At 39.7% G+C, this 23,706-nt stretch overlaps 3 protein-coding genes and 1 long non-coding RNA gene across 4 annotated transcripts; 2 read left to right on the top strand and 2 right to left on the bottom strand.

Moving 5' to 3' along the window:
- The first annotated feature begins 3,988 nt into the window (after positions 1–3,988).
- Positions 3,989–9,559, top strand: LOC140796590 (uncharacterized). The gene is made up of 13 exons (XM_073149653.1): positions 3,989–4,531; positions 6,663–6,800; positions 7,007–7,088; positions 7,179–7,255; positions 7,605–7,711; positions 7,843–7,954; positions 8,187–8,303; positions 8,383–8,474; positions 8,595–8,661; positions 8,755–8,833; positions 8,924–9,015; positions 9,108–9,251; positions 9,346–9,559. Exons 1-13 carry the CDS (start codon positions 4,265–4,267, stop codon positions 9,364–9,366), a joined length of 1,395 nt encoding a protein of 464 aa, XP_073005754.1. The 5' UTR covers positions 3,989–4,264; the 3' UTR covers positions 9,367–9,559.
- A 656-nt stretch (positions 9,560–10,215) lies between these two features.
- On the bottom strand, positions 10,216–12,280 carry LOC140796515 (UPF0481 protein At3g47200-like). Its single transcript, XM_073149561.1, has 2 exons — positions 11,192–12,280; positions 10,216–11,128 (listed from the first exon to the last, which is right to left on the bottom strand). Exons 1-2 carry the CDS (start codon positions 11,762–11,764, stop codon positions 10,370–10,372), a joined length of 1,332 nt encoding a protein of 443 aa, XP_073005662.1. The 5' UTR covers positions 11,765–12,280; the 3' UTR covers positions 10,216–10,369.
- Positions 12,281–12,556: 276 nt separating this feature from the next.
- Positions 12,557–18,974, bottom strand: LOC140796514 (acetyl-coenzyme A synthetase, chloroplastic/glyoxysomal-like). Its single transcript, XM_073149560.1, has 18 exons — positions 18,340–18,974; positions 17,884–18,027; positions 17,649–17,804; positions 17,436–17,558; positions 17,199–17,367; positions 16,740–16,822; positions 16,453–16,554; positions 16,283–16,371; positions 16,094–16,184; positions 15,486–15,599; positions 15,307–15,383; positions 15,135–15,213; positions 14,907–14,975; positions 14,642–14,817; positions 14,423–14,479; positions 14,190–14,280; positions 14,015–14,113; positions 12,557–13,098 (listed from the first exon to the last, which is right to left on the bottom strand). Exons 1-18 carry the CDS (start codon positions 18,721–18,723, stop codon positions 12,913–12,915), a joined length of 2,289 nt encoding a protein of 762 aa, XP_073005661.1. The 5' UTR covers positions 18,724–18,974; the 3' UTR covers positions 12,557–12,912.
- A 2,245-nt stretch (positions 18,975–21,219) lies between these two features.
- On the top strand, positions 21,220–22,228 carry LOC140796540 (uncharacterized). The gene is made up of 2 exons (XR_012110461.1): positions 21,220–21,263; positions 21,492–22,228. It is a non-coding gene; the product is annotated as an uncharacterized lncRNA (long non-coding RNA).
- The last annotated feature ends 1,478 nt before the right edge of the window (positions 22,229–23,706 follow it).

The raw sequence follows: 23,706 nt of genomic DNA, 5'->3' as shown, positions 1-23,706 counted from the left end.
AGTCCAACACAGCAAATTAATTAGTTTTGCTTTCCGTCACATTTCCTCGGCCACTGTCATCCGTATGAGACACCAACAAATCCATGGAATTACCGACTCCGTCTGATTTAGTTCTCCCCTGGCTTATGGAAATATTTAAACAAAAACAGTTCGTAAAGAATTCACTACATTATTTTTACACATACAACATAATTACAATAGTAATAATAAAAAAATAGAAATCTGCTATACGAACAATATAATAAAAGATAAATTAAACATTGTATAATTTTGCTTAGGTGCACTTTCCTTATGAGCGGCCAGAATATCTATGTTGATCTGATTTCTATCGTATCCTTTATCAACGGGAGACTCTCTCATTATATATATATATATATATTAGCACCTAGAGTATATTGATTGTACGCTTTAATATGGTCATCCTACATATACGTGCCGCTGTGGTCGCCTTATTCATTGTATGCCTTGCCTGCCTGATCCAACCTAGCTAGCTAAATATTTCTGGCAGCAGCTGGGTTAGAGGTTCTTTAGCCCAACGCATGCATGCATCAGGCCGGTTCTCAAGTATTAAGCAAAAGTATCCCTCCATCTGAATTAATTGCACGCGCGGCTAGGGAATTAAAGCCGGCCTAAGCCTAAATAAGTTTGTCATAATTAAACGTATAAAATTTGTGAGATCGATAGACAGAAAGCATCACAGAGAGAGAGAGAGAGAGAGAGAGAGAGAGAGTTGCTATATTTCCCTTCCTCTGAAATCATATATATGTACTTCTCGGGCTCGATCGTCGTATCTAATAATTAAGCATGCATGTTACATATCTAACTCACATATCTCTTCCCGTTGCCCTCCTTTTTCTAGCTTGGACTTCTTAAGATCGGTACTTTCAAATATACAGAGAACCCGTTTCTTTGTATCCCTAATCTAGCTGAAGGATAAAACTCTGCGGCCTCTTGTAAGCTGTACCAATTAAAGCTTGACAGAGATAAAGGGAAACTGATTCTGCTGACGCTTTCCTTAGCTAGGCCTGCCATTTCCCTTCATCATAATCGAGAGGAAAAATAGAATCCTTCATCTACTACACATGTATGCATGTATGTCCAAGTTAGCTAGTAATGCTCGTAATGCGCTACCTGCAACGTCATGCGTGAAGTCCTATTGTTGATATATAGAAGAGTATATATTTATATATATAACCCCTAGCTCATAATATCATTAGCTAGCTAATAAATGCAAGGGTGATGATGGATGGATATACGATAACCTACTTTTCATCGCTATTTGTCGTATCTATCGACTAAATTAAATTAGGTAAGATTATTAAATTAGTCAGATAAATTTTATATATATATATATATTCTACGTTCAAGCACACGAGGCAGTTGGACACATATTAAAAGTAGGAAGATACAAACTGATGTTCAGCTTTCTCTGATTTATGATTTATATCGTGTTGTAATATATAATCAAATTAAACCGCGTGTATTATATTGTGATCGAATGGTAGTGTTAATTTATATGTTAAAGAAAATATGAAGGAAGCAGATAAATGAGACCGATAGGGAGTGCTTTCATTCTAATTTAATTCGTACATATAATATGTATAGTGACTTCTTTAATTCTCTTGCAATCTCTGATTTCAAATTAATTGGTTATTTGAAAAATGGGAAGAATGTTTCTGCAATCTTCCTTCCCTCGAAAGCTTGCTTACACCGCGGCATACGCAAAGTAGAAGAAAGGAATCCTATACCTGGGAACAGTTTGCTATGATGGAAATAAAATAATAAAAACAATATATCATTTGTATATATTCTTGCTTGCTTGCAGAAACCTGGAAAACATACGTGTTAAATACATGTTTTCAGCAACCTCTTGGCTACTACTCCACATATATTATTGTTGGAAAATGGCTGCTGAAATGTTAGTTGCCAAGTTGAGCATTTCCTGGCTTTCATCTAATACCAAACTGGACGAACAAGGTGCTTGCATGGTTCGGTATTATTGATTTGATAACCGAACTTACAGTGATCTATGAAATTTTTTTTTTCTCACTTTCCGACAATCTATTCAGACTAAAATCTGCGGAACAAACTGTAAAGAACGGACAAAAGTGATATCTAATGAAACTGATAACAACAACAACAACAACAACAACAATAATAATAATAATAATAATAATAATAATAATAATAATAATAATTAGAAGAAGAACGTATGTCTATAGCTTACATTCGAGTTAAATATAAAATCTTTTGTCTTTAGTGGTGCAAAGGAAACCAAACCAATATGGTGGGGATTCGGTATGGACCCTTTCTGTTAATTAAACTGATCAGGTTGTTAAAGAAGATAAGAGTTCACGGAAAAATACTTCGACTGATCTAAAATAGATGTAGGTTAATATATTAAACGAGATGTAAACCAAATTTCTGTCAACATCTTCCTAGAATAAATATGCATGCGTTGGTATCGTGGGAGGAATCGATTATTATAGGAGATCTGGATAAAACATAGTACCTTTTTAGCATTCGTTACAGTATTCGTAAAGTGGGTCATAGCTAGTACGTACAGACATGCGTTCATGAGTCATTCCGTGCCGGATTTTTGGTAGGTAATTAAACAGCCATTGGCAGCGCTGCTCGATCATTAATTGAAGGGAACCTATATATACCTACCCAAATGTTTGGCTCATATGTATATATTTATTATTATTATTATATATATATATATATGCCATGTTCCAGTGGAAATTAAGGACAAACCCGGCCCCCACTACTTGCTCTTCTTTTTGAATGATTTGACGGATTCAAGTTTTAACACCATTCTTATAATTTACCTATATGTATATATATATTGCATGGTGTCAGCTATTGAGAAAAACGTGTGGAGAGAGTCCAAATTCCAGTGAAATCAACAAGCATGTTTGAACTCTCCTACCCGATCAAACAAAGGTAGGCACACTCATATACTGGAGGCAGCTGCTAATTAATTAGGCTGCTCAGGCTACCAATTTATTAGTTGAATGAAGAGACAATTAAGATGACCTAACCTCAATTAATCAAATGCAAGCACCTAAAAAATCTAGAAGATCTAGGATCTCCTTTTGGCCTGTAACTGGGAGGCTGCATATAAACCCAACTTGATCCTCTCGTGCACAAAGGGAGTTACTTGAGAGGTACCAGCCAATGAGGACTAGTCCTTGTTAATTATCTCATGACCAATGAAGATGGCAAGTGGATGGTAAAAAGTGTGCCTGTCAGTAGTTAGTGGTTATATATATATATATATATATATATATATATATATATATATAATTAATAGAATAATTACATATTTATTTATTTATTTTGTTTATTTATATTTAAATGATAGAATCCAATACCAAGGTTTCACTTTTCCTAACTTATCATATGGCAGTACTCATAAAGAAGAGCAACCCCACTAGTTCATGCCTCCTCCAAAGCTCACCAATTGGCTTTACGGGCGGAGAGGGTCCCCTCTCATTACCATTCGCGAACTCAATTAATTGGGTTCCGAGGATTGGAACATATTGTCGTTGGACACGTGGAGCGCAACATGTGAGATCTTCTGGATGGAAAAAAAGGTTCCAATTAGTCAACTCAAAGTTCGACTCAGTTGGATCTTGGGTTGACTCAGTCTTGAGTGCTTAAAACTCTGGGTCCACTCGGCCAAACTCGATCACTCATAGGCTTACCTAGAATCTGTATAAACCCTAATGGCCCCACCTATAGTCATATGTTCCTTATAGATACTATTATCTTTTTATCCTTAAAAAAAATTCAGGGTCCATTCTGCTCTATGTTGTACGTAATTTTTTATATGAAAATGTTGTACGTTAATTATAGTATAATCGTTCCCCAAATTCTAGCACTACTACTGCTAATAATAATAATAATAATAGCTTTTTTCTTTTTTGTTTATTTAAAAGGCCGTGGGCGTATATATAGTTCTGTTGCGCCGTGCACTATAAATAGGAGGAAAGAGAGATTGAAAGCCGCATTCCTCCACCAAGAGCAAAAATAGACCGAAACGATCGGTTAGGATGCGAGTATAGTAGGAAGGGGGAAGCAGAAGAGACGCCTTGTCGATTTATATAAATTCGTCTCTCACTAGGAGATCTCTTTACCTTCGAATAAACATCTTCCTTCCTTTCTTCCTTCCAGGACTCCTCCTCTTCTTATAACGTGTCCTGGAAGTACTAGAGAGAGAGAGAGAGAGACTCCAACTCCAACTCCAACTTCAACTCCAATGCGGCGCGCGGCTTCCTTCGATCTGGTGATTCGTGCTCTCCAAATCCCTCCCTCCCGTACCATATATCGTCTCGCAGGGATGGGGGCATACCAATTCATCAAGAATACCGACGATGACCTCATTATTACTAATAATAAGAAGGACCTCGAGTCCGCCAATTTCTTGGGATCCTACAACCCTAACAATTCCAACACCTCCTCCTCCCAGCCTAGGATGCGGCAACGTCTCCTCTCGCTCGACGTCTTCCGAGGGATCACCGTAGCGGTATGTATACATACAATCTCGTACTTCTGCCTCGCTTTTAATCTATCTGCATTGTGAATCTCAATCGGATTTCTTCTTAGTTTTTCTTTTCCTTTAATTTCCATTAGACTTTTACGCTATGATTTATGTATTCTGATTCTTTATTTTGATCATCTCCGATGAGATGTTTACTAATAGTCCAGGTTCTCCGTACTTTAAAAGGCTATCTTTTTCGATCTTATTTTTGGTTCTTTTTTCCCTTGTTCTCTCTCTAAAAAAAAGAAAAGAAAAGAAAAGAAAAAAAACCCTCCCCTCTCTTTCGTGCTTTTTGTTGGAACGGATAGTTAATTGATAATATATTTTTGTGCCATATCGAACTTTTCGGATCATTTCTATATCTGTTGTGGTCCAACAAATATTCCTTGCAATAGATGCAGCAAATTTAGGCGGTGGACAACTATTCTTGTTAATTTGATCGATACCGCGTCGTAACTTTCGGAGTTTGTTCGGAAGAAATATCTCTTGAAATAAGGGAAGGCCTTCTTAATTTTATCCAGAAAAATAGGCTACTAGAGTCGGTTGATAAGGATATAAATCCACATTTCCGATCTCCTCTTCCAGTTACAAGTTATAATCTTATGCGTGAGCACCTGTCTCTTTGGATGCTTTAACCAATCTACACCAATAGCTGACTTCTTAATATGTTCTTAATTAACTTTACGTATGACATTGACGTATAACAATTGACGACAAGACGTATTTTAATAATTTTTATTTAATACCCTAATGAGTGATCATTTTCTCTATTTTGGGTAACACGTACATCATTCCTCCCCCACGTTATACTTTGGAAACTCGTTAATGGCATATTAGTGCTTTCTTTTCTTCTTAACTCTTGTGATTTGTGGTCGTGTCCTTACCTAAAGCTTTCTTTTTGGGTGGGGGCAGTTGAGGAGATCTGAAGCTTAGTTGCTATTAACATAGTAACAAGCTAGGTGGCACAAGTTTTTCGCTAACCCTGCACGAGGGGTTTAGGTGCACGTCACGGGGTTGGTCTAGCTCTCTTTGCTTTCTTCTTCTTCTCTTTTCTTTTCTCAGTTTGTGAAGTGATTCTGTGAGACGTGTGGCTTGTTCGGTTCCTTTAGGAGGACAACGTCGTCTTTCCTTTTTAAATGTTAAAAGCAAGATGGAATTCCGTTTGGTAAGGACTAAGGAGGGAGAGTTGTGAGACCTCTCGTTGCTGGAGCTGGTCTACTGCCCGACTCCGTCCTTGAGAGATCCATGAAATGGAAGATGCATGCGCTTTGGGCAGTACCGTTTAAGATAATACGGAGGTGGGAGGATACCTGGCACCAATCTCAGCGAAGCATAGAGGTTATATGCTGGAGAAAAACGAGAAACCTATATCACAATACATGAGAGGTGAATTATTTAAAGAATAAGAAGCCAAGTTCCAAAGGACGGGATACTGTCAAGGCCAGCAATGGAAACGGAATTTCTTTGACTGTTTATATCATAGTGTTTTTCTAGAGAAGTAAAAAATTTAGTGGTGTCACAATTAAATCGATATTTTTGTAATTCAAACTCAGAAACACTCATATACTATAAGCTCTTTTAACCGTCTCTAAGTACTAATCCGTTGGGGATTTGATATTATTGTTGTAATTGGGAAATGGGAAAAAAGTTGATTGGATTTTACATGCTAGCTGAATTTTTTTCTATCTATACACAAATAAAAAACATGTGCCCACAAATTTTATCAAGAATCTGAAAAGCCTTTTGGAGGAAATATGCATGACTCCCCAAAACATAAGAGTGCACACAGCCTTATGGAAGAAACATGCATGACTCTAAAAACCTGGAGTGCACACTGCCTTACTCTGGAAGGAGTAACATGTGAAATTTGTATTACAGTATCATGATTTTAGTCCTTCTCGTGTTGTCCTGTGACAGCTGAATTTCTATGCAGAGCATATTATACAGGGAAGATTTTCGTTGGACTCTACCATTATGCTATCTTCTTTATGGAGTTTGATGTCTTTACAGAGTCATGTTCTTCATGTACATTATTATCTGTTGGCAAATCGTACTAACTACAATTGCTAACATACTGTTCTGTGTGCATTTCCCTCCTACATATCCTTGTTTGCAGCTAATGATCCTTGTTGATAATGCCGGAGCATTTCTTCCCTCAATAAGTCATTCTCCCTGGGATGGTGTAAACCTAGCTGATTTCGTCATGCCATTTTTCCTATTTATAGTTGGAGTTTCTTTGGCACTGGCATACAAGGTAAGCTTAGCAAATTAATGGACGAATCATGTAGCATTATTTTGGGACTTGTTATTTTGCATAGATCGTCACGGTAGTAAGGGAAGTATCTTGAATATATACATCATTGTCTAAATTTTTAGAAGTATGATCTCTGATGTATTGTGGTGACATTTGACCCTTGGAGAATAGATATTGACCATAGCTATTGTTCACGTTGTGCACAGAGAGTACCAAACAGGATTGCGGCAACTAAGAAGGCTACACTTAGGGCAGTGAAGCTTTTTGTTTTAGGCCTAGTTCTCCAAGGTACCTGATTTTCTACTATTTACTGTTTATTAAGAAGAATCTGTTCATTCCAGTGCTCTGCTTTCTAATCTGAATTTGTTCTTTGACAAGGTGGCTTCTTTCATGGTATCCATAATTTAACTTATGGAGTTGATATTTCAAGTATACGGTTAATGGGTGTACTGCAGGTACTTTCCTGCAATTGTTTTCATCTCGTTACTACACTGATGGTTAATTTTAAGTACGAATCGCTTCAACTAATTTAATACTGTGAAAGATGTGATTTTATAGATAGAACGAAGCATGCAATTGAATAATTGACTAATTGTTTCTTCTGAAACATCTATAATTATTTTTATCTTCTTTCCTGAGAAGAGGTGATTATATGATTATCATCTTCTGCTGCTTGAAGCAGATGGCCATCCATTGTTGATGCATGTGCTATTTCTTATTGTTCGGAGAACTAAACTTTTATTTCCTGAAGACTATTTTCCATGCATGGTATGATCTACTAGTTGAAATTTTATTATGATGCAGAGAATTGCAATAGCCTATTTGTTGGTAGCAATTTGTGAAATTTGGCTAAGAAGTGATGGTGATGTAGATTCTGGATATGGTTTGCTAAGGAGATACAAGTTCCAATTGTGAGTACCGTGACTTACTTTAAAGCTTTTATGTAGACTGGTCGACAGTTCCATTTATTTTATTTTTTAATTTTAGGTCATTCTCTTAATTTTCATGAATTTCTTACTTCATCCCTATTATTTCTTGTTAGATTTATGGGTTTCATTGTCACGATGACCTACATGGTCCTCTTATATGGCTTGTATGTGCCGGATTGGGAGTACAAGTTGCTGGACTCGGGCTCCGCAGGGGAATCCTTCTTTGTAAGTGCTATCTTATGCTTTTTTTTTTTTTTGAATTGGATGGTCTTTTTGTCTTGGACATTGAGAAATCTGCTTGCTTTCATAAATTTGTGTTGCATAACTTTTTGAAACTTATGAAATGCTTTTATATCTTGGTAGCAATACTAATTTCAATTTGGAATTTTATTATTTTCCTGTTCAAATGAAGGTTCAGTTTTCAATTGTTAATATCTGCATATATAATATTCGCCAGGTGAAATGTGGAGTGAGGGGCGATACGAGACCTGGTTGCAATGCTGTTGGTATGATTGATCGCAAATTTCTAGGCCTCCAGCATCTCTATAAACACCCAGTCTATCAAAGGACAAAGGTTCTTACATGCATAATTGAGTCATACCTTTTGTCACCCTTTTCCTATATCGTAACAGCTAGGTGTTCTGTCCCTACAGCAATGCAGCAAAAATTCACCACAAAATGGGCCCCTTCCTCCTGGTGCTCAATCATGGTGTCAAGCTCCTTTTGATCCTGAGGGGCTCCTTAGGTCCTTTCTTCGTTCTATATATATATATATATATATATATATATATATCAGCATCATACCAGCTTTAAACTTTCAACAAATGTCTTCTATCTATACTGACATTCTGTGTTACCATTGCAGCTCCATGATGGCGATAGTGACTTGCTTGATTGGGCTGCAGTTTGGGCATGTTATTGTACATTTTAAGGTACGATAATAATCTTCACGGTTTTATATTTAACCTTCACCTTAGGAAATATCTTATCCAATGGAATCTTAAACCTTATTGTTTGGATTACAGGATCATGGAGACAGGATCTTCCAATGGATGATTTCTTCCTTTTGCCTGTTAGCTGCGGCCTTTTCACTTGATTTCTTCGGTAAACAAACTGGCTTGTGTATTCATCTCAAATGGATTACACTCTAGTTAATCGCAAGCACTAATATATTTACCTCTTCTCTTGTGATAGGAATCCATATGAACAAGCCATTGTACACGTTAAGCTACACTTGTGTCACCGCTGGTGCAGCTGGGCTCCTATTCGCTGGAATATATGTGCTGGTGAGATCTCTAAATTCTATGAGCCATCTACATTGTCTTATATCTCCTAAACATTAAAGTCCTCAACCTTGTGGATTAATTTCTCTTGGCAGGTTGATGTGTATGGCTATAGGAGACTAACCTTTGCCATGGAGTGGATGGGAATGCATGCATTGATGATCTTTATTCTAGTGGCGTGCAACGTCTTGCCGGTCTTTATCCAGGGATTCTACTGGAAGGAGCCTCAAAACAATCTCGTGAGCTTCCTGTTCCTTATTCTCCTATCTAGAAGCTGAGACAAATGTTTGTTTATTTGGTTTGATTTGTCCTATTCTTGTTGATTCTAAACAGCTGAAGGTCATTGGGATCTGAGATTGGTCTTCAAATTTTGGTGGGGAATGCAGCCGCTAGCTTATATCAAGTGCTGTGAGTGACGAGTTTTCTCATCAAAAAATAGCTTTGCTGAACCTTTGGGACGAAGAGGGAGTGAGCTGCAACATTGCTCTTCCAACTTGTATTGTATGGTAGTGGTTTAATGAGTAGCAAGTAGATATAAATTTGCTGATCTCTCTCTCTCTCTCTCTCTCTCTCTCTCTCTCTCTCTCTCTCTCTCTCTCTCTCTCTCTCTCTCTCTCTCTCTCTCTCTCTCTCTCTCTCTGCGTGTGTCTAAGCCAAAATTATTCTATTTGAGGAAAATGTGGGATACCTTATCCTTAAGGTCTACCTCTATGGGTGCAAAGGAAATAAAAATCCCTCCCAACTAAGTTAACTAGGAGCGTTGCAATCGTACTCTAAATCTCTAAATCTCTAAATTTGGACCCCCAATGGGATTCCAAATTTGGTGCAGCCCGGCTCCAAATAATTTCAACTTTGCCTTATAAATGTTTATGGAGACTTTTAAAATAAGTTTAATATTAAATTATTTTTAAGTTAATTTAAATATTAAAATATTAAAATTATGTAATAAATATATTTTTTATTTAAGCACCTCTATTCTTTCCTTCTCTTACTTTATAAAATAAGACTAATGAAAAATATAGTTTAAAGGCTCTCTCAGTTCTCTCGTATACCCTTACGTAACTAAATAAGACCACTATAAATATATACTTGCTATCCCCAAGGTGCTCCTGCTTAATAAGTGAAATATCAAAATGATCTTAGCAGTAAGACATCAATTAGATGAGAAAATAATGACAAAAATATAAGCAAATAAAACACTAATTTTCAACACAAGTATTTAGAAAATATATTTATTTAGGAAAAACCAAACAAACATTTCCCATGTAACAATCACTCACTCATGCCCACCATGAAAAAGTGCAAGCCGAAACAATCATATAATAAACTAAATTTTCAAGAACACAAAAAGAACCAATCATTGCGGAGATGGAGCTGTCGGCGGCGATGGTGGAGGAGATTGGCCTTGGTAGTAGGGGATAACAGTATAGATGGTCTGCAAGATGGTCATGACGAGCAGGAAGATGGCGGCGGCGAGGGAGAGGAACGCCCATGGGCTCCTGAAGTAGGTGTGGATGAGGTTGGCCCTCCACATGTTCCATGGCTTGCGGCAGTAGGCGTTCACCATCCGGTGCACATCGTCCAACGAGCTCTCCGGATCTAATGCCACGTCCTTCGATAGGCCGTTGAACAGCTTGGCCACGGCCTTGTCGCTCCCCACCGCGTTCTGGATGATCCCGTTGGAGTTGAGCAAGCTGACGTCCTTGGCCGAGTCGATGATGTTGTCCATGAAGAACACGTAGGACGTTACCTCGTTGCCGGCGCCGACGTGGAGGCGCTCGAAGGCCATGAGGTTGAGGAACAGGAACTCGGTGGCATCGTCGACCACGATGACCGGGAGATGGAGGACGCCGTGGCGGAAGCGGATGTCGCGGAGGCTGTTGGACTTGCTCTTCTTGAATCGGATGCCCGCCTCGTACAGCTCCAAGGCTGACCGGATGATCTCGTTGGACGCCGGCTCCGAGTGGCCGTGGCGGGAGGACGGGTACTGACCTTGGAGCATGCTCTTGCGGAACACGTCAAGAGGGTGGAGGCCTAGGCCTCCAATAGACGTCCGGGCCGCTATCGGACTCGCCGCCAGGAACCTGAGCACCATCTTGTTGATATGGTCCTCGTCCTACATTATTAATTCCAATATTAATTAGTGGATCAAATTAATTTGAATAGGAATTAATAGTACCTTGAATTTGCCGGTCTCGACCGCGTTTAGCTTGTCGAGGACGAGAAGAGGGAGCTGGTTCTCAATCATGAGCATATCCCGCTTGATGTAGGAGACGGTGTAGAGAATGCCGTGAGTGCTAAAGATGGGATCGTTGCTGGCGTAGTCGCTTTGGCCCCCATTGGCGACGCGCATGACCTCCATCATGAAGCAACCGTCCACGATCATCAGCTGCAGGAATCGATCCTTGTGTACTCTCCAATCCTCGTCCAAATTCTCGTACGCGTCCTGCAGCTGCCCCACCACCTCCTCCATCCCAATCACGAACTCCTCCAAGGGCTTCTTGGCCCTCCTCAGGAAGTGGAGGAGTGCCCTGTGCTTGTGCTCCTCCATGGGTCTTAGCTGGGTCTCCCCGTGGTGGAATGGGCCGAAAGACACGATCTGAGGCCTGTACGCCTTGCTGTTGAGATCTTTGATGCACGCCGGCAACCTGTAGATCGAGTGCTTGCTCCAAAGCTCAAGCTCCAAAGAAGGATCCAAGTCCTTGAGCCTCTTCTCGGTCTCTATCACCCAGCTTTGCTCCCCGCCGGCCATTCCAATTTTACACCGAAACTATAGAGATATCAGAGCTAATGAATTAATAGTCCTTGTTTCCTGCCATTTATATATGTGCTCAGACGGGGAGAATATAGTAGGACTTGCAAAGGAGATCATCTCGGCGTCGAAGCTTCCGCTTGCTCTCTGCTGCATCCTTCACAGCTAAGCTAATCAGAAGGATGTGACAGGCTTTACTAAAGCTAGCTCACGGATGGTGGAATTATCTGCGGGATATTGATCAGAGGGTGAGGGAAGAGTGTAGAGCAGGGGAAGTATATCTCTTTCTGGGAGACCGCTCCCTCCCGCAGGATTTTGACAAAGGGATGATCCCCATGGCAAGTCATCTCACATAAGCATATGTTCTTTAAATAATTTTAGATCGATTTAAAGATCCGCCTTTGTATTTTCTATTCCCTCATGCACTTACCCTCCAAAATGATGAGTGTCTGATTGCCTAAAAACTACTAGGCTAGCTTAAAAGGCAACCTCATATTCTGAAATTTTCACCCTACATATAAATGCGCTTGCACAGCCTCCTTTATAATATTTACCATATTTGCACTAGGGGAAATGCCACTGGAATACGTTCGTTAGAAGCAGGTAGATCTGAATATCTTGTGATCTGATCTGACAGACACGCCAACATAAGACGACACGTGTATAATACTTTCAGGAATCTCTCTTCTCTAGAAATGGAATGTATGGTATTAAAAAAAATGAACTAAATAAACTAGAATATTCTGATTCAGGACATAATCATGTAAACTCAGAATAATGTGAGACAGGATAGAAGGATGCTGAATTTGAACGCATGGAGGTATTAAACACAGGCTGGAGAACACAAAACATTCAATACATGACCAAATGAACATCAGGAACCAAAAATGTTTATTGATACATCAAAGGTAGTCAAAACTCCTTTCTTAATGGTACTGTGAATGTCTCCCCATTTGTTGTAGACATAGTATCGAATTGATAATATTGTAAGATGGCAACTTGAGGTATCAAACAGTTGATCAAGCCGCTATTTGTACTAGTAGGATGCTGAATCTCATAAACAAGGGAAAGATGCACTTTTACATACATGGTTCTTCCGCACCTTACTTAAATATATGAGAGTTATCTATAGTTCTTGCAATCTAATGCTAGCTGTCAATAAGTGCAATCAGCTGGTCCACAACATTAGGATCAGCAAGAGTACTTGTATCTCCTAGTTCATCCAGCTGCCTGGAGGCAATTTTCCTTAATATTCTCCTCATTATCTTCCCACTCCTTGTTTTAGGCAGTCCAGGTGCCCAGTGAATTTTGTCCGGAGCAGCAAATGCACCAATCTGAAAAATCCAATTCTAACCTTATCAGAACAAATGGATCTGCTCATGATTGCATCCAATATAACAACCTTAAAGAAATGTGATATTTGGGTATTTCTGGAGACAGATACTATATCAAGTGACAGAAAGCAGGGATCAAGTAAGTTATCTTTTCACCAAGAACTTATGTTGCCAGATATTGGAGATGCAATAACCTATCTAGAGTCAGAAGCACATTTAGCCGATGCCGTTACCACTGGGATTTCAAGTTGTGGTATGAAACTACAACTTGTCTTAGGACAGGGTAATATCTGTTGCTATTTCTAGAAGTGTTGCTACCACTGCATGCATGAAGTCTTAGGCATGCACACCAACTCCACACAAAAAGGACCTCCTTTTGCAAGAATATGAGAGCCTAGCACTTGATCTTACTAAATAAAGAAAAACAGAAATAAGAGCTAGTGTAGAATCACTTGAGATTGGCAGTCACAGCTGCCACAGAATAATTACTTTCTTACCTCATCATGACATACAATAGGTGAAATAGATATGACCATGTATAGTATGTTTGCAACTATTAAGGTAGAGAGAGAAAACTGCTGTGTAATGTAATTGTTAACCCCTACAGGAATGTTTAACAGTATATCAATTCTGGCTTGAATGGCTTAGGTTGTTTGATTCACAACAGGCACGCATGATAACAAAAAGGTATCAATGTTAAAGGATGCAAATTATGAAGGATAGTACTTGCCAACCTAAGATGTGATGTAGATTGTTCACCAATAGTTTGAGGAAATGTGCAACAAGGGAATTGGAATACTGAACTATGCATTTTAGAGGCCAAAAGCGAAGGCAGAAAAGGGAAAAAGAAAAACAAATGAATGAAGGGTCGACCACTGCAACAAAAATGCCAAATACCATTTAAGAGAAAAACTACCTGGTTGCGAACTGCTAATATGAAGCTCTTCCGGAGTTCTTCACTGTAAGAAACACCGTCCACCAAAGTAACAAAAGCATATATTCCCTGCCCTTTAACCTGGGGAAAATAAAGCTTGTTAACTGAGGGTCATATAATACGAAAGTAATGAAATGGAGAAGAGGCAGAGTTGTACTTCGTGCTCAACACCAACAACAGCAGCCTCTGCACACAGGGGATGTGAAACAAGGGCTGATTCTACTTCTGCTGTCCCAATCCGGTGTCCACTGCAAACACATTAAGACAGTTAAAATAACAAATCCTACATATATATGAGAATATCCAAGTTTAGATGGAGGAGGATTGTCTCATTGAAGCAAGCTGCCAGTAAGTATCAAAATGGAAGATTAGCAAGCACATTTAAGATACCTGACATTTATAACATCGTCAACCCTTCCAGTTATCCAATGGTAACCATCTTTGTCCCTGAGTTATCAACACAAATAGCAGAGCATAACCATCCGTGCAATGTAGAATCTAGATGATGAAGGGCCAATCATATTGTCCAATTGACTGAATTGTTATAACTTATAACATACACTGGATAGAGATGGAAACTGTATTGGTCAAATTCTGAAATAGAATTACCTGCTGCAGCCATCACCAGTGAAATAATAGCCAGGGAATGGTTTGAAGTATGTGGTCTCATATCTTTCATGATCACCATAAAGTGTTCGAAAAGCCCCAGGCCATGACTTCTTGATGCAAAGATACCCTTTGCATTCGCCTTCTATCTCATTCCCTTTCTCATCAACAATGACTGGCTGTAATTTTTGTGCATGCTTAGTAATAGAACAGAACAGGATTCTAGTCCAAAACCTATTTTACTCGTTCAAGTCATGTCATAACATACATGAACCCCGAAGAATGGAAAGGTGGCAGAACCAGGCTTCTGTGGCCATGCTCCAGGTAAAGGTGTTATCTGCAGCAAACACATAAGAACAAAAATTATGCTGATAAAATATATGAAGGACCAGAGAGGAGTAGGCAATTTTGCTTTCCAACTTGAATATCAGAAAACAGCAGGCCACTTAAACATTTCAATAAGAAAATAAATATTGTTGAAAAGATGAGAGTTTACCATAAAGCCACCAGACTCAGTTTGCCACCATGTATCTGATATTGGGCATCGAGAGTCCCCAACAACATTGAAAAACCACCTACAGAGCATATGACGAGATCTCAAAAATCATTTCTAGTGAAAGTATTAGATCTAGTAATGCATAAATAAATCCTTGGAGAATTTGTATGACCTCCATGCACTAGGATTAATGGGCTCCCCTACACTTCCTAGAACACGTAGAGATTTACGGGAGTGGCGAGTAACATACTGCATGAGAGATTCAAGATGAACATAGAATATAATGAAAGTTAACGATACACATACTCGAGAAAGCCAGAAAGCTATTTCATATCCCAATAAATCACATACCTCATCACCATCGCGCATGAGGGAACGAATCAGTGTAGGAGCAGTATAGAATATTGTTACTTTGTACTTATCGACAATGTCCCAACAACGACCAGGATCTGGGTAGTTTGGGGCCTGAAAAATGTTGTACACAAGTACTGTAAAGATGACAATTTCTCTGGGCACAAGCCTAGAGTACCTTGAAAATGAGAGTATAACAAGTATTAATGATTCGCAAGTAACTTTTGCATGCTGTAAGATATACCGATGTGTCTTCTGCTATCGATGAGCACAAAAATAAAGACTAGTAGTATAGCATGGAGTCATAAATGAAACGATGTTCAGATGACTATCTGGTGGTAGAAACTAGTAAGTAGTAACTTTTAAATAAAGACGGGAGCAAAATATGATAACTTGCGAAGATTACCATTATATAAAATTTAATAGTATTTTCATTACTAATAACAAGTGATGGTTCTCTCAAAATCAGCTATACTAGAACATGGACCAGTTTTCTACCACCAATGCAGAAACATTAAGTTATCTAGGTCAGTATAACTATGAAGAGGTCAAGAATAAAGATATTCATTTCCTACATTTACGATGCATTAAAGATCATAGATAGTTACCCCTTCAAAAACCACAACAGTTGCCCCGTTCAGAAGAGGGCCATATGTAACATAGCTATGCCCAGTGATCCACCCACAGTCAGCAGTGCACCTGATGTCAGAAAGAAAAGGGCAACAAGGATGTTATCAGATGACCAAACTTTGCAAACACAGCACCTAAAAGAAGGAAATTAATAACCCGACATATACCAGTAGACATCTGATGGCTTGTAGTCAAAAGCATATTTAAATGTTGTTGCACTGTATACCATATATCCCCCAGTTGTATGCAGAACGCCCTTCATAAAAAAAAATCAAATGATAATCTTTTGGCCCAAAAAGATGCTGGCAACAATTTAAACGAGTTTAAGGTGATCAACCTTAGGTTTCCCAGTGCTGCCACTTGTATAAAGAAGAAACAGTGGATCTTCTGCATCAATCCATTCGACCTCACATGTGGTTAGGAAATTAGGGACAACATCCTGAGAGACAACCTCACACAAAGTATTAGCATCTACTCACTTACCATGATAAATAAATGAGATGAGCATTCAGTAATTCAGGACAAACTTTAGCACAAAACAGATACACTTTAATCCATCCTACTAAAGAACTGCAAAGGAACAAGTATAGAGATACCAGTGCCTGAGCAAAAAAGTAGACCAACCTGCCACCAAACATCTCTTCCATCCTGCCATTCTGTAGCTTCTCTCTTCATGACTGATTTGTTTTCATACGTCAAACAGATACCTGCTTCAATAATATAGAGAGTGAATATGAACTAAGACAATGAAGAAAGAATTACCTTTCTAGGTATCAGAATTAAAAAAACAAAAGTGTTTCGATGCAGAAGTACAGATATGACCAAGAAAAGAAAGATCTTAATAGTTAATATATCACACATACTGTACTAGACTATCAGAAATTTGATGTCATGAAAGTAAGGAAAGGATAAGTCGTTTGATATGAAGTCAACATCCTAATATAGATGCTGACAATCATCTTATTTCAATCTCTCAAAAGGTGAGCACAGTTGATGAATAGAAAATGCACCAAGGAACAATAATGTTATACACATGTTATCACTATGCAGAATCTTATCTCTCATGAAGTTCTTACTGCATACCTACAAGTATGTCGTTATTGGCACATTCAACCAGAGCAGCATCCACAATCTCCTTGAGATGGAGGACTTTTGAGCCTCTTCGTACGCCATTGCAAGTGATCACGACTTTCGGTTTACAATCTATGATCCTTTGGGCAAGTGCCTCTGCAGAGAACCCAGCAAACACAACCTGAACAAAACTGAAGAAAATCATCACATCATCCATTTATGAACCTGACTTTGTCGGTTGGACATTACCGAGTGGACAGCACCAATGCGTGCACATGCCAACATGGAAATTGGCAGTTCCATCAACATAGGCAAGTAGATCACCACAGCATCCCCCTTCCCTACACCGACATGCTTCAAATAATTGGCGAGCTGTAGTAGAAGATTTGAAGACACATTAGCATAGATCATGCCTTTTGACGTCTCAAACTAGGATCAGATGATAGATTAGTAGAGGTGTACCTGGCAAACCTTGTCCAACAGTTGGGTGTAGGTCAACTGACCGTCTTGACCCGGGTCATTCCCTTCCCAATACAGAGCAACTTTCTCCCCATTTCCTGCCTCGATATTTCGATCCAGAGCATTGTAACATATATTTGTGCTGGCTCCTTTGAACCACTATTGAATTACAACAGCAGAAGAGGAAGATCAAACTCTGATGCAGCTACTACACTAACAGACTGATAAATGAACTAACCTCAATCTGAACAGTCCCCTTGGTCACATCAATATTCTCTGTATAGACCTCCGGATCCCATTTCTCTTTCCAGTAGAAACTGCTGGCAATCTCCGACCAGAAACCCGCAGGATCCTCTATCGACCTCTTATACATTTTGTGATACTGATTCAAGAGATAGTATTAGAGGCGAAACTAATTCAAACATCCTTCCTTTCTGTCGTCTATCGTGGATTCATCGTTAACCCGAAAGGGAAAAAGTTACCATTTGTGTCCCGAAAAAAATATACAAAAAATAGACCTATTTCGTTTTTTTTTCACTTATCTATATTCGAGTTAGCAAAAGTGTTGGCATAGGCATGGATCAAAGTTGCTAATAAGTAATATAATACTAAACAAGACAAATGGCGGCGAAAGCAAGAAAGAGAGAGGAAGAAAAAAGAATTATATCTTTGGGTGGATCGAATGATAGCGGACCTGCACGGGGGAGGAGACGAGGGCTTGCTGGGAGAAGTCGTGGCTGGGGAAGACGAGGTCGTTCTCCTCGGAGGCGAGGGACTCGCCGAGGACGACGGCGTTGAGATGGGAGATTCTCCCAGCGCCAGACGGCAGCTCGGCCATCGACTCCACGTGCCGGAGGTTGTCGGAGGTCGCAATGCTCCGCCGCGATGACGACTCGGCCGCATCGTTCGTCCCCATCGCTCGGCAACCGGAGCTCGTCAGAAGAGGGTGAGAGAGCCGCGCAGGGGAAGAATGAGAGGAGTAGTAGTAAGAGCGCAGGAGAGAGCGAGAAAGACGAGAAGGAGACGAAGAAAGATAGACGGGATAGTGGTATATAAGTTGATGAAGATGGGCCATCATGCGTCAGCGCCTGCGAGGTCCTTTTTAACCTAATTTCTGACCGATTATAATCAAACATTCACCAAAATATATATATATATACACCACCATGCCCGCCGTATCCTTCGCTCTTCCCTCCTTTTCTCTGGTGGTAGCAGTGGAAGAAGCCCGAGGGCCGGTAGACACTAAAAACGATTCCTTCTTTGGTAGTCGAACAAAAGGATTAACTCACATTTATCTAATGATAGATAAGTAGGATAGGAAGACCGTCCTATTCAGATTTCAGGGGCATACGAAATTTAAAACCATCTTCACTTTTGGGCTGCCTCCACTCCCTGCTGAGTGACGCTGTCGTATCCAACTTGGGCACAAGACATGAGCCACATGTCTCCAAAGTCTGGCTAAGCCTACCCAACCAGAGATGGTGACATGGATAAATTACAAAAATAATGAAACATGCTCCTTTACATTATTTACTCGTTGACAGAGTCAAGCAGCAAACTTTTATTTTTCTTAGCTCAGCCTTTGCGTCATATTGATCAAATAATGTCAGCGTACCCTTTAACGGGGAGACGTAGCTGTCGAATGGTTGGCCAGCACAGAAAGAAAACATCAATGCATTTTTTTTTAGGTGGCTTTTATAATTTTTGAGTTTAAATTTGTTTTATGCTTTCACAGCACGGAATGTAACTAGCCGAGTTTTTAGCTCTTTATGAATTCCAAGAAAAAAAAAACGAAGAGATAAGATAGACAGCAAATCAAAGGACTAATTGCCTCGCTTAATTAAGCTGTTGCGCTGCTTCCGCATACGTAGTTGCTTCCCTTGATATCAATATTTAGATATATTTTGCGGCAGACATGCATAAGACATGGGTTATAAGGTTGCACTTAAAATACTTTTAGAAATCAACGATTGAATAGAAAGAGATGATCGTAGGAGCTGCTCAAATATCTGATACTACGGTTTCTTTCTATTCTTGTATATATTAGCAGCCGAATAGTCAATATTCTGATAGTACGTTGTATTTAGTTGTCGTCGAACTCGGTCTTGTATGTAGGGTCGCTCAAATGTCCTTTTGGGAATCCACCCGGGAGGCTTGGCTTGTATCTAAGATGCAGGTTACACCTTATTATAACAATAGGAATAGCTCACAAGTTATTGAAGCGATTCTCTTAAAGAATCGAGCCAAAAAAGTTCCTTGTTTTTGTCGATTTATCGAGCTTAGAAATTAAGCCAATTGTCTAATATTTTACTGAAAAAATTAGACAACGAAGAGAAGAGAACCAAACTACTACTACAGTGGGCCGGGCTCTTGTTTTTGGGCTGATATGAACCCAAGAATGAAATATCGGGTATGCGCCAAATCTTACTTAATGATGGACTTGGCTGTTGGAGTCGTTCTAGGCCCACGTATTCAAATGTTGTTAACACGGTGTTATACGACACTATCCATCTCCATGAATCCACTAAATCCTACATGTATTCTCCTTTCTTTTCTCCTCTCTGAGAGAATTCTGGCACCGGAGGAGGCCTTACATTTTGTACTTCTCCTACGTGTATTGTTTCTTTTCTTTTCTTTTTTCTTTTTTTTTCCAAGTTACGTTACCAAGGGCGCCCTCCAGCATATACAGATCCAGAAAAGTAATGCTTTATCCATAGGTGGTAGTTTATCTTTGTCTCGTCAGTCTTAACTACAGGGAATTAAGATTGGAAGTACGAGGACCAATACGGTAGATATGGAAGGATTCAAGAACAAAGATACAAATATACTAGTAAGTACGTAGCTTCTGATCTTCCAGTTTAAGCTAGCTTTTGAATAAACATACAGAAGCTTCGCGAACATGTTATAAAATTGTTCTGCAATCAATGCTTGGACATAGGGAAAGAGAATTCTTGTGCGAAATGGCTACTCAGATCACCCTGTGGCACATGTTGATCTCTTGGGAAGCCAAGGGCATAGCATGGGCCCCTCGCCACCTAATAATACTTGTACGATTATTGTGGCGGTTAGCAATCCGGTGGGCTTGGGCCTACGGGTTTCCTTTAAACAGATCTAACAGATATATGCAATCGATCAATCCTATTCCTGGGTGCGCTACGTACCCAGGTCCAGCAGGATGACCCTGATATCTCAACCGCCAGCCAATGGTTTCGCCACAAACCAATTGCTGCCTATTATTACGACACCCGAGGCTGTAACTTTTTTTTTTTTGATAATACCCGAGGCTATAACTTTAAGCATCATTTGTGGAACAAAAAAATGTTAGATTACCTTGCTATCCTTAATTCTTGCGATGGTTAACTTCCTCCATTCTCCCGGAGAATGCCGGAAGAATGGAGATAGATATCTATGTAAAGAAAGAGGAGGGCATTTGCGTCATTCGGCGGACTATTTCATTGTGGGCCCATGGTTTTCATTTCGTGGGGTGGGATGGGACTGCGAGTCGGTATCCCGGGATGGTTGGAAACGGGCTGCCCGGGCTCGGTCTATAAACAGAACCCCCCCCAGCAGCAATGGGTTAACGCAGTTTGGCGCCTCAATTAAGTTTCTTTACTACTGGTATGTGCCGTGTCTCTCGACTTCTCCCTTGTCTTTCATTCTTTTTCATTAATCCCTGCCTCACAAGGGAGATCATAACCTCAATTCACCTAAATAAATCATCAATTAAGGAATTCTCTTTTTAATATCTTTGACAAATAAATGAACTCATTGGCCCATTTCCTTGAATTTCTTTTTTCTCATACTGTTATGGATCTGAGTGAATGATTTGTTGTTTCGGTAATTCAGATCCAGATCTGACGTCGGGGAAAGAAAAATAATTCTTTCTGAAACCAGAAATGGCATCCAACTACGTTGACGCCGGCGAAGAGATTATGGTGGAATCCTACCTCCACAACCATCACCATCACCATCAACAAGAAGACAAGGCGTCGCCGTCGCCACGGGAAAGCTGCCATAGTAGGAGTAGTGCATGTTCCCCCAACTCCAGCTGCGGCCACGGCGCTGGCCCCAAATGCGTGTGCGCGCCGGCCACCCATGCCGGCTCCTTTAAGTGCCGGCTCCACCGCGCGAACTCGCGCCACCCGCCTTCCTCTCCACCACCGAGGGCTATCTCCTCTTCATCCAACCGAACCATCGCGGCCCAGTAGTATTATTTATTTTAGTAGCAATTCATGTTGGATGCATGCCCTGCTTGCTTGCCGTTAAGAAGAAAATAAATTAGATAGCTACAAGCTAGAAGAAGAGAATTATACGTACGCATGTGAATTGATCTCCATTTCTTTTCTTCTTGATCCTCTTGAATGTCACGGCCGGCCTACTTTATCTATTCCCTCTATTAACGCGGAGTGTGACCACTTGGTGCATCCAAGTGCATTACTACCAATACGTGATTGCTCTTTTAATTCTTAGAGCTTCATTGAGTGGGGGTGATTTTTTATATTGTTTTTTGAGAAGATTTGTTATTATTCAGAGGCATGTAACCAAGGCCATGTTCAAATGAATTCGGTGCATGCTATTTCTCTCGTCTCTCTTGTTACTTCATTATCTGTGTGAAAATTAAGCATAAGAAATGGAAATGATTGAAGCCAACACGAAACTTTGCAATCTGTCAATTAATGTCGACGGGCATATATAGTTTTCAGTGATTGTGCAATTTGGTGAGATATTTATCTGGGCCAGCCACTGGCGAGATAGTGGGTCATGCATAACGTCAATGCTCTTGGATCGCAAGCAAACTGGGCCCTTCTAAACTAAAAGCCCACACACATCTTTTTCTTTTGTCTAATTATTGTTGTACATTTTCAATCTTTATTCTTATCTTCTCCTATCTGAGATTCTTATATTTTAATTATTATCTAACCATGCGTCTCCCTTTAACCATATGATCATTGAATAAAAAATTTTAATATCTTAAAAATATTGGTAGAAGACTCATGTTTACTCAAGCAATGAGATTATTAATGTTCTAGGGTATTACAGTAATTTACACTTTCTCTATTTAAGTTTGGAAGAAAAAGTTAATAATTTTATATTAGTCTAAATCACAGTAAAATGATATAAATAAAAGTTTAACGAGAAGGAAATAGATACAATTAGCAATTGGGACAAGTTAAGTAGGTTTGGATTGGATCAACTTCACCAAAATATAAATATAACCTAATTATTAAGCAAATAAAAAATGGTAGACAAACATAACTCTATTATTAAACAAGTAGCACAACATGATATGTGCAACCAGTTTAATAAATAGGTCATTTACACATATAACACAATAACTGACACAATTTACATAATTAAAAAAATTAAAACACTACACATTTGCTCGAACTTAAGAAACTTAAACAACACAAAAAAAAAAAGTGGAAAAAGATATATCAGTGATCATATAAAATGATCAATAAACACATAGCTAAATGAATGTAAAAGAAAAGATTTCTATCAACTACTTGCACTTCAAACCACAAATAAGAGCAAATTAAACTGAATATTACAGTAAAAAAGACGAGTTTAATTATTATTTTTTCCACTGTTACTCGAGGTCAAGATTGGGTTGGTGGAAGGTCTTGGATTGGTCGAGATCAAGGTTGTGGTAGCGATCACAGTTCAAGGAGTGGAGAGGGATTTGGTTAGTTGATGGTTTTAATATCATCTATAGATACTGCATACTCTATATATTGGTAGGGATCCGCTTCGGTCTTCGGAGAAGAAGTCTCTGAATCCGACCGTCCCCTTCAGGTTGGGGTTCGGCTCAGGGAGCAGCCACGACCGGCGCCTCCGCCTTGTTCTCCTCCTCGTCGGCGTTATCACCTTCCTCTCCGGCATCGGAAGTGAGAGAAGGCACCTGCCTGCGAAGGCGGAGGGCTTGGATCCGAAGGAGAAGGGGCTGTGGCGGCGGGAAAGTGGGTTGGTGGAGTAGATGTTGGCGTCGCACGTGGCGTAGAGGATAGCGATGTCGGCCTTGCACGTGATGACGATGGGGCCTGGTCGCGGACCTCGCACA

This window comes from Typha latifolia, chromosome 10, assembly GCF_019914945.1.
Source record: "Typha latifolia isolate L0001 chromosome 10, TyphaL0001v2, whole genome shotgun sequence".
Lineage (NCBI taxonomy): Eukaryota > Viridiplantae > Streptophyta > Magnoliopsida > Poales > Typhaceae > Typha > Typha latifolia.
Note: the sequence above shows the minus strand (reverse complement) of the source record. Positions and strands in the feature narration are given on the sequence as shown.

What these genes read in the sequence shown, in the direction of transcription:
- LOC140796590 (XM_073149653.1), top strand. Translation starts at nt 4,265, where the DNA reads ATGCGGCGCGCGGCTTCCTTCGATCTGGTGATTCGTGCTCTCCAAATC. An exon ending in CAGTCTATCAAAGGACAAAG is followed by an intron (nt 8,304 to 8,382) that starts GTTCTTACATGC and finishes CTGTCCCTACAG; the next exon opens with CAATGCAGCAAAAATTCACC. An exon ending in CTTTTCACTTGATTTCTTCG is followed by an intron (nt 8,834 to 8,923) that starts GTAAACAAACTG and finishes CTCTTGTGATAG; the next exon opens with GAATCCATATGAACAAGCCA.
- LOC140796515 (XM_073149561.1), bottom strand. Translation starts at nt 11,764, where the DNA reads ATGGCCGGCGGGGAGCAAAGCTGGGTGATAGAGACCGAGAAGAGGCTC. An exon ending in TCGAGACCGGCAAATTCAAG is followed by an intron (nt 11,129 to 11,191) that starts GTACTATTAATT and finishes TTAATAATGTAG; the next exon opens with GACGAGGACCATATCAACAA.
- LOC140796514 (XM_073149560.1), bottom strand. Translation starts at nt 18,723, where the DNA reads ATGATGGCCCATCTTCATCAACTTATATACCACTATCCCGTCTATCTT. An exon ending in GCATTGGTGCTGTCCACTCG is followed by an intron (nt 17,368 to 17,435) that starts GTAATGTCCAAC and finishes AGTTTTGTTCAG; the next exon opens with GTTGTGTTTGCTGGGTTCTC. An exon ending in GAAGAGATGTTTGGTGGCAG is followed by an intron (nt 16,555 to 16,739) that starts GTTGGTCTACTT and finishes GTTGTCTCTCAG; the next exon opens with GATGTTGTCCCTAATTTCCT.